The 13,188-nt window shown below is 37.2% G+C and overlaps 1 protein-coding gene across 38 annotated transcripts in view; it reads right to left on the bottom strand.

Annotated features, from left to right (window-relative positions):
• Nucleotides 1-16: 16 nt before the first annotated feature.
• lrrc71 (leucine rich repeat containing 71) overlaps nt 17-13,188 on the bottom strand; it is a 33,917-nt gene continuing 20,745 nt past the window's right edge. For 10 of the 38 annotated variants that reach the window (XM_087139810.1, XM_087139815.1, XM_087139811.1 and 7 more), the window contains 7 exons: nt 10,097-10,117; nt 8,179-8,208; nt 7,687-7,710; nt 3,678-3,772; nt 2,732-2,843; nt 1,635-1,753; nt 17-1,069 (listed from right to left, as the gene is read on the bottom strand). In XM_087139810.1, the coding sequence (XP_086995936.1) occupies nt 944-1,069; nt 1,635-1,753; nt 2,732-2,843; nt 3,678-3,772; nt 7,687-7,710; nt 8,179-8,208; nt 10,097-10,117 (527 nt within the window). In that variant the 3' untranslated portion in view covers nt 17-943. The remainder of the gene's footprint in view (nt 1,070-1,634; nt 1,754-2,731; nt 2,844-3,677; nt 3,773-7,686; nt 7,711-8,178; nt 8,209-10,096; nt 10,118-13,188) is intronic. The other 28 variants (XM_087139779.1, XM_087139796.1, XM_087139778.1 and 25 more) reach the window with 15 other exon arrangements.

The following is a 13,188-nucleotide window of genomic DNA, read 5'->3' as shown; positions in this document are numbered from 1 at the left end:
AACAAAACAAAACGCCTTATTTAATCTCTTGGAACATTTTAATTCAGTACAAAACTCTTCCAATCATGTATAAGGGTATTTACACATTAGAATTCAATTGAAACATATAACTTAAAATTCAGTTCTGAACACAGATTGTTTACAAAGTTACTTGTATACAACATGACACTGTACAATGAGCAGAATTCTACATGAAATCATTTTAATACAAGGCTATTTTGTATGAAATACATGTAATTCAGTTTCCACACACGTCTGAGAAACTATCTTTCCATCATGAATTTTGTGGAAAATTTATGTCCAAAGATAATCGTTGACGTAGATGCCGACAGCCAGGAGTACTCCAATCAAAGCTGGAAACACAGATTTTGGTTCAGGTTCATTTATTAACAAACCATTTTCATGTTTGTGTTTCTCTGTACAAGCTTCAACCAGTTTTGCATTATGTTACGACCACACCAATACCACGAATCTCCAAACATTCAGGAATAAGGATGCTATGTCTCTCATGTCTTAAATATTTGTAATGTGATTTTGCATTGCCATGCCAATCACACAGAAAGTAAAAAAACCTACAAAAGCAAGACCTGCATTAAGTACATGTACATGCTGTATTGACTTCGCAGTCGAGCTAAAAGGGTTCATAAAATGTCTGAAAATCAAGTTTGTGTCGACAACAATGGCCTTCACAAGCTATTCTCTGCCCAAGACTCAAGTCTCATGGATAGTCTTGCTCTTGGGACAATTTCATTGCAGGAGATGGCAGTGTCACGTGAATAGAAATCTTGGTGCATTGAAGTATGGGGAATTTTTCACATTTAACTATTCGGTTTACTTCCAGCATCTTCTGTAATCCTGAGGTGGCATCAGATACAGAGAGCTTAAGTTCATCCCTACTAGGCTGTGTCAGTCGTTTTACAGATCTTGTGAAAACCAAGACTGGTCAACCAGCAAGGGATTGTACTTCTCCGTCTGGGCTCTTGGCCTGTGGTTTGTAGAATGGATCTCTAGACAGCATCAGGTCCTGCAATTTCTGGTAGGCCTCGCTGTCAGCACGGATTGGATTTCTCTGTGATTGAATACATGAAATTGAACCTGGCTGAGAAGGAGATCTGTGATTAACATCATTCTGAAATCTGTGTGTTGTCACCCGTGTAACTTTCACTCGTGACTTTTATGTGACGGGTTAAGTTTAACTGTTTAAAGTCCTTCACAAAGCAACAATGGATGCCTAAGACAATGTAAGATTTTGAAAAAACCCTGACTTTTAGTAATGATGTAGGCTTGCAACAGACTGCGCTTTCATTGTGTTACCCATAAAATGTTTGCAGTTTGCAGTCCAAAAAACAAAAAACCCTGCTCACCAACTAACATTTGAGACTGTACAGTTGCCAGGTCTCTAATATTTGTCACGTATTGTCTAGTCAGATTGGTTTTCACAGTAAGTGGCAAAATAACCTGAAAAAGGGATGATGAATGACGACAAACTGACAGATTAAATGGAACTGACGTTTCCATCCTAGTAGAGTTGTTTTTCAAAGGCAAAAAGCATTGTGAGAAGATTCTACTTGGAGAACAATGGAGTATTTTTATGTCTCGAAAGTGTCGTTGTTGAAGTGAAAAAGTAGACTTACGCTGAGTGACAGTCTCATGAGTCCTTTCATTGCTGGGTGGGGGGCCAGGTTAGCTAACGTGATCTGGTACTGTAACGCTAAGAGCAAGGACTTTAACCCAGCTTCACCTATCTCATTCCCTACAAGGCAAAAAATAAATAAAACATGAGGGATAACTCAAAACTAAATGCTGGTTCAAATAAAGCACAGAGAACAAATTCCTTTCACTTTCACATTTGCCTGAAGTATGAACCTGCCTTCATATAACTCACACTTTTTTCAAATTATTATTGAATCATCTTTATTCAATACTCAACCGAAATATGCACAAAACATAAAGATGCGATATAAAACCCTGGTCCCAAGTGGAAAATAAATAAATTTAAGTACTCATGGCAGGGCAAAGAGAATAAAGCAGATTTTAAGAATCAGACGAGCACAAACAACCCATTTAGTTACAGCAGCATAGTTCATAAATTGAAGGGAAGAGCAAAATATGTTCATATAGACATGTACACACAATCACCTGTTTTGCAGATTGGCTAAAAGGTCCATATTGATAAGAAGTGGCCCCCCTTTCAATTTAAACAGGAAATTTCTGGTGAAATTAGCCTTGGTTCTGAAGAAAATACTAGCATCTGTACAAGTTGTTAATCCACGATTTTTTACATGATTTTATATATTTTTGTGAATTTTATGATTTTAGGCTTAGCTTTGTATGTAAAAACCAGAGGTGTTATAACAGAAGGCTTTTGGGTCAGTTTCTAGGTAAACTTCTCAAGTCCAGGTACTGTATGCAACATTGGGTGTAGTCCTTGTTTTGTGTAGAAGTGTCAATTTTTGCAAGGTCCTGGTCAAATGTGTTTATGCCGAATAAACAATACCAACATCAACAATTTGAAATTCTAAAAAAAAAAAAAATACAACATGCTTTGACCAGCACTAATGCAGAAAGAGGATCATTATTAATCTTAAGTAAAAGAGACTTTTCAAGATTTGTTCAGATGTTAGCTTTATACCTCAATGATAATAGATTTTATAATTGTCCTGTACTACTCAGAGTGGGGTACTCTTACACCCAACTACTCAATCCATGAACAGGAGCAGCTTTGACTTACTTGACAAGTTAAGATTGATGATGGATCTATTACCAGGGATCCATAGCTGGCCATCAATGGACTCCACTGATTCGGATAGCAAAGGATTGATGGCTTCTACCATATCTGGGGACTGTAGGGGAAACAAAGGCAAATTTTGTCATGAATAATGTTTCTTTCTTGCAAGTATTTAGCAGAGCTGTAACGAATCACTGAGTTTTGTGACTCTAGTTGGGTTGACTTATCTGCTTGCAGTGACTTGATTCAAATCTGGACTTGAGTTGAGTCTCCAGAAATGGCTTCTAGTCTCACTAAGTTGAGTCAATGACTCAAGTCACAACAACTCTGGTATTAACAGTGTTGTAGTCAAGACCATCACAACACCAGACACAAGACCATGCATGAGACCAGACACAAGACCACCCAAAAGACCATGCACAAGACCATGCACAAGACCATACACAAGACCAGACACTAATGTGATTCATAGTTTTTTAATGTTTGGTAGATGAAAAGGAAACTCCAACCACTTCTATGCGCTCTCTTTGACCTTACGGTTCTAGGGAACAGTTTTGTACAGAGTTTCCAAGAATTGCCAGGAAATCCGACTGATTTTTAAGACAGTGAAATCTGTCATTTTGGGCAAAAAACCCTAAGAAAAAAGTGACAAAACAGACTTTGAACCTGGTGGCCAAACTAATGATAAAAAAGTTACATTCTGAAGACTGCCATTCGGAAGACTAGAGTAAAAAACGGAGTTCAGAACGTAATTACCAATTGTTAACATAATGCCTGTTGCTCCAAATGTTTGGATTTCGAGTTCCTTGTACCATGCATGAGCCAGGTACCTGTCTCTATAATAATTCCATAGAGGGCTCAATTCAAATCTAACTTGATACATGCATGTAATTTCTGTAACTGTGGCCCAGTTTGTCTCAGATTTCATTGCAAAAGTCCCTCCCATTACCTCTGATTCGGGCACTGCCCCTCCCTTTTTGTCCTTGGATGACGTGGTCTTCTTGCCTTTGGTAGTCTTGTTGACCGTTTCAGCTACAAGGGAAGCTAGGGTGAGTATGTGGCAGGAATCCAGGGGCCAATTCAAAGGGATTGGAAGGAAGACAGGATGGAAGGAAGGAGAGTGGAAAGGAGCAAGAAAAGTGGACGAGAGATTGGACAACATTTGCAGAGGTACTGCATGCATCATATAGATAGATCTACTATGTCTACCACAACAGAATTTTGCGCAGCGTTGTTTCCAATTGGCTTTTAAATACTACACTGCCAATATATCGCATTTCACATGAAATATAAGTCCATGGGACAGGTTCAAAGGAATTCAAAACAATTTGAGAGGCATCTGCTTCCAATTTTTAGGCCTTACATGTAGGATCCCACACATTTCTCGCATCACAATTCAAAATCAAATTAAACTCAACTAGCCTCCTATTAAATCTAGATATTTTTGTGACTCACATGCAACTCTGCAAGTCCAAATACTGATACATGTGGTTGCTTTTCTTTGGTATCTGAAATAACCCACCAATCACTACTGGTGGCTATCGTGCCTTTGATGTTCACATTTTTTCTTGATAATCTAGTGCAATAAAGCAGTTCACTGGCTTACATGTACATGTGTTTTTGCCAACTTTGGTGTCACTAATAAATCTTTTCACAGTGACAGTCAGTGATGTACATGTAGTCAACAGTCACTGAATGTGACACGAGAAGCTCCGTGAATACTTACTACAGGCCCATTCTCTTAAAAACCTTCGACTTCCAAAATGCCCGTCATGTTTTCCCTCCTTAACATTTTCAGCAGATATTAACACAAAGTACCGGTAGCTGCAGCGAACTGGTGAGTATCTAGTGAGATTTCTACTGCGATCTACACATGCATGCATGCAATACACACTTAAAGACAAGGACATGGAATAAGCAGATGGAGAGAACAGACAGGGATAGAACTAGTGCCGATGGTATACATTTCACATGCATTTACAGGTACACATGTAAACCAGCAACAGCAAATGAAAATGGAGTTGTCAAAAGCTCATTTTTTCACTAATCCCTGCCACAATTAAGTGGGCATGCATGTGGGTAATTCCAGAAATTAAGGGTCCAAAAGTGTGACATTTTCATGTCCCAGTTAAACCTGACCCTTTTTTATTTGACACAGAAATAGCACCAAAATTGTTTTCAAACTATTACTATTTGTTTGGCAAGTAATTTGCATTAATTCATCACTCTTGGAAATTAGAAAATATGTTCTGAACTTACAAAATCACATGTCAGATGTGACAGGGACAAAAAAAAAGGACCCCTAATTTCTGGAATTACCCGTATGTACATTACCTGTATGTGTGCATACCGGTGTATGATCTCCATACAGGCCTTTGCGAGAATTTTGCATACTTAATTTTGTGAAAACTGATAAATGTTCGATATATCCTTAACCACGTAAAGTCCACAAGTTTAAAGGTTTTTAAAAGCTGTGCTTCCTAAAAGCAAAGAGCTAAGCATGCTCTTTGTAACGGATGTGAAATATTGGTACATACAAATAGTGCGGCAGAAGACCCAGTTTCTTGTACGGTCTCAAACGATATCAATGTTACGCTACTTGTACCTGATGGGCCCAAACAACGCCTCAAAGTTGATTAGAAGTATTCTCGCATTCAAATTCAAATAGCTCAAAATCTGATATTTTCCTTTCACACTTTTGACTAGATTTTGACAACACATGTCTCATTTGCTGGTGCTGGGTTCAAAATCATTGATAAAAATGAAACGAATGAATGAAATGCTTGACAATGGATGATGTCTATTGTGTGGAAGGCACAGCAACATGCAATCAGGCACAAAACTAGCAATAATGTACATTAGGTTTCCATGGCAACCATATTGTCAAATGAAACAAAAACAAAAAAAAACACAAAAAAGTTAGGTCCGTCTGTTGCTCTGCCTCCTTTTACATGCACATCTCAGGTTGGTGAAGTTGACTAAATCAAATAATTGTATATCCTAGTTCTTTCAAAATCTTTGAGAAGATTGTAAAGATTTTGTAGTATTGAAGAAGGGGAAAGCCCAGTCATGAATTCACAAGGGGGTCAATGATCCTCGAAGTTAAAAAGAGAAAATAAAGCCAATTTCGATTTGGAATGGCTTGAGAGGTTCATAACAATGATGCCTGTAAATTTACGTATCAAGGAGAGCAGAATGTCATTTTCTTTTGGATAAAATACAATGAACCTGTGATAGTTGGAAGTAATAATGCACCCACACCCTTTACGATAACATGAAGCAAAGAAGAACAGGTTAGAATTCCTACAGGTTACATTTCATGCATAGAGATTAACATGACATGCAAAATCTGCAATAATTACAGGGAATACTACCGGGTAACTATGAATGACCTAAGGTTATTTGAAGATGTACATGCATTCTTTTTATCAGTATTTTCTTTACCGGTATGCATATGCTTGGTATTTTGTGCAATTGAAAGTTTGAAACATGGACTGGACCGACATACATGTACATGTACACTGTAATTATTAACAGAGACATGATGTACATTAATATTGAAACTTCACAATGTACAAGCCCAGTGAAACAGGAACCAGTTTTTGTCAACTTTTAGGTATCAAGAATGCTTTGACGGACCTACAAATGCACTGCATACTGAAACAGTCTCCTGTATTTAAAATCAACTTTTCAAAATTGGAACGACAGCAAAACATGCCTGAATCAAGCATTTTGAATTAATTATGCAAGGTTATACTTTCATAATTTCAAAAATCATTACAAGACCAAAAGCAAAGACAAATTTGTAACGTGAATGTGTACCAACTACCAAATACATGCATGATGGGTGTATTTTAATATGTACAGTACATGTACAATGTCAGTTAAAGAATAATTGAGATTATCCACAAATCATGTGAGGCAGAAAGAGGGAAAAGAGTGTCTTTAGAATTGGACAGGTAGAATCAGTCCATGCAGTTTGAAATTTGAAAGAGGAAACAAAACAAGACTGGCAGATCAGAGTTGAATTACATGTACGTCTATCACTACTGGGTACCAGGATTCTGTCCTTGAACTGATAGAATGAACTCTCTGAGGTCCAGCCAGACCTATAAACTGGCTCCATTAATTTGACAGCAATTCGAGTGCTGAAGGAGCTTATTTGGAGAATTGGGGGAGGGGGGGGCGTATTTAATCATTTTAATGGAGGAATTGCCTCCGGTTATTTTTGCCCCTTCAAGATACTGATAAAGAGCAGTACATGTAAAATGGATTTTCATGAATAATACATGTACATTACAGAGATAAACAAATATGTACTACTCTTTACTTGATGAGAGAGGGCATGCAGGGTTACCATGGCAATGGTTGGGAAAGCTGGTGACAATGGAAGCATCACTAAAGTTTTGTGTGACTTCACAAAAAACTATTCCATTTTCATCTATATTTCAGGGCTGTTCTCTTAGCTACATGTGAGCTTTATGCTGAGTGCAGAATTTTTTTGGAAGTTGTAATTGCTTTGTTTATAATTTGATTTTAGACTCAGAAAAAAAATCTAGGGAGAAGTGATGCAGTATGACAGTCTTTGTTCTGAAAAAAAACAACCCCCCAAAAAGAAAAGAATTGAAAGCTTTCCATACTTTCCCAAACAGATTTTGATTTCTTTGGTCAAAGGCCGTTCACTCCATTCTTTGAAAAGAAACAAAACTCTGTACAACTCCCACTACATGTACTTGTAACTATGCTAAATCCCAGCCTACAGGGAACTATGCTACATGCAAAGCCCAGCCTACCTTAACTTTCAGCTAAATTTCTCCCAAATGTTGGTGGAATATGAACATGCATGGATGACTGAATGACACAAATCCCCATCTCCAAAACTCCCCTCACAAAAGTTGTTAAAAAGAATGTTGATTTCATCATGCAACAGATTTAAAAAAAAGGAAAGCTGTCTGAACCTCTGGAACCGTGCCGTGAAGTATCTGGTACAGTGATGTTGAACCAAGGAAACCAACAGTAAAGGAGGAAAACACAAACAAAAAGGGAAGAAGTTGAAACAGTTAGTTATCTAAATCAAGCAGGTTAAGGTCATATTAAGGACGCATATCAAATGATTTTCAGTATGAAATTATGGGCTGTTGTGTAAGTTACATTTGTCATTTTTGTTAGCTGTACTTATAAAACTTGCAATTGAAACAGCTTGAAATGCGAATTCAATCTGTACTCAAAGCTATCCATTAAAAACTGAAACTGGTTTCTGAAAAGCATGACAAAAACATTTCCAACATACAAGGAAAGCAAGCTTTGTTTCTGCATAAGTCAATACATGAGACAACTGCAACATGACTGGTTAATGGGATGATGTACATGTGTAAACCCTTCTTTTTTCCTTTTTTTTGGTCAGACAAAAGAAAAACAACTCAGAAATGTGGAACTTTTGGGGTTCATACTTAGTCCTACAATAGATGACCGACTTCCACCTGCAGAAGAGGGATGTAGCAAATAAGGTCAAAGGGTCAGGAAGTTTAAACTGCTTCTGATGACATCACAGACCCTCCAGTTCGCTCAGAGGGTAAAAATTAGTACAGTACAGAATATGCATCGCCCATAGCATCACACAATAGTGGTGCATACGACCAAAAACTGCATTTCTGCCCATTACTGAATTAGTTGTACAATGTACATGCCTTGTAGTTGGAATAAATTCCACTAACAGTTTGGAAAGAATAGTAGATGCTATGGCAAAGCCTGAAGAAACTTACTGGAATGCGGAAATGAAGTCACAACAGTACATATTACTCCTGTATATACATGTACAGTGTACTTGAATAACTACATGTATTTTTCCAGGTCAAGTGAACGGTGTTCAAAGCAAATGAGGCCAACAGACATAAAGCTGTGCAGGTGTGTGAGTGAGGCGTGCATGTCTGTTAGGGTTTTGTGCGAAAATGCATGTTAGCTAGGAAACTGCTGGTTGAAGGCAAGCAACATAACGGTGCGTTATATCACCCTGTCATTAACCCTGGGAGAGAACATGTTTCAGTGCCCAGACCAGAATGGTAGACATTGCCTCGCTCATGTGTATAAATACAACTGTACATGTACTAGGTGTGTCTTTTTATTTGTCAAGTCTCGAAGAAAACACAGAAAGGACACACAGGTAATCACATAGCATTTTACACAGAAAGGACACACAGGTAACCACATAGCATTTTACACAGAAAGGACACACAGGTAATCACATAGCATTTTACACAGAAAGGACACACAGGTAACCACATAGCATTTTACATAGAAAGGACACACAGGTAACCACATAGCATTTTACACAGAAAGGACACACAGGTAACCACAAAGCATTTTACACAGAAAGGACACACAGGTAACCACATAGCATTTTACACAGACAGGACACACAGGTAACCACATAGCATTTTACACAGAAAGGACACACAGGTAACCACATAGCATTTTACACAGACAGGACACACAGGTAACCACATAGCATTTTACACCATATTTTTTGGTTTTTTATGCATTGCTGGTATACATTATATTTTGCACCTTTTTACCTTGGTTTCTTCCAGGCACTATTTACATGTACACAATGTATGCTTTTGCGCTAAAATATGAAGCTGTAGCTTTGTAAATGTTTCTGCCTGCAAATTGGTTCATAAACTTCACTTTTTTTTCAAAAAGGATAATTCATGTTTATCAAACATCTCCAAATACAGTTAAACATAACAATATTGATTTGGTAATTACATGTAAGAAAGAAATTCTACCCCCCATGCATTTTTAGACTGCTAACAGCAAGACATCCTTATACTGCATACAATGTACATAAACATACAGGTTTATTGGTGAGACTATCCAGAAAGACAGTCTTTGACCTTTTTGATTTCAAGAACTGACAAAAAAAGACCACAGCACTTGCAATACATGTACCTGTAAGACATGTGCATAAACACTTCCAATGAGAAATCTTTATGCTCACAAATGGTTAGTTTCACTCCTTGGGGTTTTTTTTTGTTTGGTTGTTGCTGATGATTGGACTGGACAGAGACAAATGCACAGCAATGTCATTGGATTCTCATCGTTAACAATGAGCCACTGTTTCTCCCAACAAATATAAGCCAAAGTCTCAGGTCCACAAAGCCGTCTTAGTTTAAAAGAAAAAAAAATAATGGCTTAGCGGATGGTGACTCAGAAATCAATAAGCTGAAAACATATCAGTTGCAATGTACATATACAGGTACTCTGCACTGCAGTGCAGCAGATTGGCTGTTTGTGTTAAAGCAAACTTTCTTGCACTTATATAACGGCTCTGTGAAACTGAGTCTTTGGGAGCAGGTGCAGTTTATTTACCAGCCATGACAGCTTTTGCCCCTGTGAAAGGAAGGAAAGGAAAGAAGACAAAAAAAAGAAACAAGGAACTATTGTATACAGTTAGAAAATTGGACACTTCAGCAATTGGTAGCATTCCAATTTAAGCTCTGTTGCAGTTTGTGGGAAAACCTTTAAAAAGTCAAACCAAAGTTATGACAAATGCAAAGTCCACAATTGAGTTTACACATTTTCCGGAATGAAAAAAAACCTACAAAAATAACTGACATTGAAATATGCCTTGTTGTTGAATAAGTGTTGAACTTACATGTACGTCAATTGTCAAAACAGAAAAACTACAAATTTGTTGTGTGCTCTGTTCTCAACGGTGGTCATTTTTTAACAAAACTCACTCTGCATCTGAATTCCTACAAGAAATGTTTGTCATTCTTGCGTTTATGCTCTGATGAGTGCAAGTCGAAAAGTACTTCAGTGTGCCTTCTTCGAAACGTTTGTGCTTAAAAGCATGGGCTTTATAAATTCTTAATTCCTTTACTTTGCAAAATGGCATCCTTCTGGGCATGAATTCTTCAAATCTGCATTAAATACCAATAGTCTGTTTTCCTTTAACACGTAACATTGAGATCATTACAAATGAGTCAAGCATTATACTTTTGTCAAGAAAAACTCTCTTCTTTAAGGCGTATTTTAGTGATAAAGAATACAAAAAAAGAAACAAAACTTTAGTGATTGAGGAGAATACTTTAGCTAAATCAAAAAACAAAAACTTTGGTTTACCCATAGGGTGTGATCCTGTTCCACAGATGTATCGCAGGGGAGAAAATCTACAGAGGTTTAATCTAACTGACTACAGGTGTAGACAAAATGCACAACCACCAAAATCCTATGTGCTTTAAAAGTTACAGAATGCAGTCCTTGTGTAGAGACAGGAATGATAAATGGCTTTACAAAATAGCTACATGTACATGGTACAAATTTCCATGTGTATAAACACCAATGAGTACTTTCATGGCGGAAGGATCCAACAATAAACACCTTGGTTCATGTTTATTGGATACCAATCCAATGTAGTTGTGTGGTATCTTTCATAAGCAAGGCACAATGACCTATATTTTCCTACATGTATCCATTATACCCATACCAGTACATCTTGTTCTCAATGTATACAACCCTTTTTTAATGGCATTTGGGGGGTAGTTGTTGCATTGGTATGTGGTGCATGTGCGGTTTTCCATGTCTTCCGTAATCAGTTCCAAAGCTTACTAAGCTATCAAATTTGCAACGGAAACTTGAAAGCAAAAGGACTTGATGAAAAAACGAAATAATGTATACAATGTTCAGTATACACTTTGTCTTACCCACTGTTTAAAAACAATTGCTTGTCCGCACTGAAGCAATGAATGAAAGATTGACTTGACCGACCATAAAGAGCATAAAAGATGGCCACCAACACGTTTAGCATTGTAACGATTTTCTGTCAGGATTACAAGTAGTTCCAGGAGTTTGAATCTTTCAACCTCCCAGTGTGGAGGAGTATACATGTAAACCACAAGCCATATCGTCACTCCTGCTCCCTACAAATCATGCAAACATGGCAAACAAATTGTATGCAACGTCATTTGTGGGTTTTGTTCCAACCCCTGCTATGTACTTGCACAACCCACGTTTGCATCATGCTTAATTGGACACAATGAAGCCACAAGAACAGGTCAATGAATAAATCATTTTAAGAAAAGTGGAAAGCCCCACACACGTGACGTTATCTCCATAATTTTCTCAGAAGTGGGCATGCTGCCCACGATGTACACTTCATCAATTTCCAAAATTGAAATTAAAAATAATCATAAGATATTCAAGTTGACAAAGCATACAATTCATTACCATACACTGTTCAATCTCTCTACCGGCTATTCCAATGCTATACTATGAGTGCTTGCTAACTCTACACACTACTTCCTACAATCCTCAAAGTCTGTGCCAGTTCCGCATTCTTATCTTCCCAGGAAATCTTTCAAACTCATCCATATTCAGGTGCAGACATTAAACCCACAAACTGGAGATAAAAGCCCACACACCAAGCATGAATGGAAATCAATTCCTTGAATGAAAAACCCAAAACCAGTGTGCTGAATTTCAAACTTGTGTGCTCTTTATCATGAGTGGGCAATAACCTCCAGTTTTGTGTGCCAGTACATGAAGCTTCTACAATTATTTTCACTTCAAGAATCATGAAAAGAATACCACACATTTTGGCAAAATGCTATCTAAAGTGCAGCTACAAGGGTGCTCAATTCTACAATAAAGCTCAACAAGAAGTTTACTGATGTGAATCAAGGATTTGCAAGATACTAGTATGAAGTAGAAAGGTGGGCTAAAGACTTTACAACTACACTAGGGCTAAGAGGGTCTGGGAAGAACAAGACATATGAATTCTGTCAGAATTCTGTTATGCTCCAAATTGTTGAATGATTTATATTCTGCCAAAAGTTTACAGATCCAAGAAAATTTGCAAAATCCACATAACTTGATCTCTATTTTTATTTTGTAAATAATTTCCAAAACTTTTTAGACTCCGAAAGAAATGACAGTTGGTGATATTTCAAATCAACACATCGAAGCACAGTTTTATTAAAAAGCAGGAAAGATCCCTGAATAAAGCTAAAATGGGCAAAACATTTGAACCATTTCAATCACATACAGTGTCTGTACTGGTTTTCAATCATATATGTACTGGTATATTCAATACAAGGATTAACGCAATGTCAACAACAGGTATTTTTACAAAAGAGAGGCCATGAAATATACACAACTCAAAAAAAGTTAAGGACCACTGTTTATTTTGTAATTTGACTTTTCCTGAAACTGTCCAATTTGAGAAAATGCACATTTGATGTTTTGAAACATTTTAAACAAATTTTCTTCCCAGGAGAACACCATCTAGACAAACAAAAAATGGAAGAACTAGACCCCACTCATTGCTTGGAAAAAAAGTTAAGAAAAAGTGGTCCTGAACTTTTTTTAGTGTATATACCCACATTGTAGTGTGTCAGGGAATTTCAAGGTATACATATAAAATATGTCTTCAACACTGGCATTCTTCTTTTTAAATTTTG

This window comes from Acanthaster planci, linkage group LG08 (assembly GCF_054643075.1).
Source record: "Acanthaster planci isolate LZ-2023a linkage group LG08, COTS_SCS, whole genome shotgun sequence".
NCBI classification, from domain to species: Eukaryota; Metazoa; Echinodermata; class Asteroidea; order Valvatida; family Acanthasteridae; genus Acanthaster; species Acanthaster planci.
Note: the sequence above shows the minus strand (reverse complement) of the source record. Positions and strands in the feature narration are given on the sequence as shown.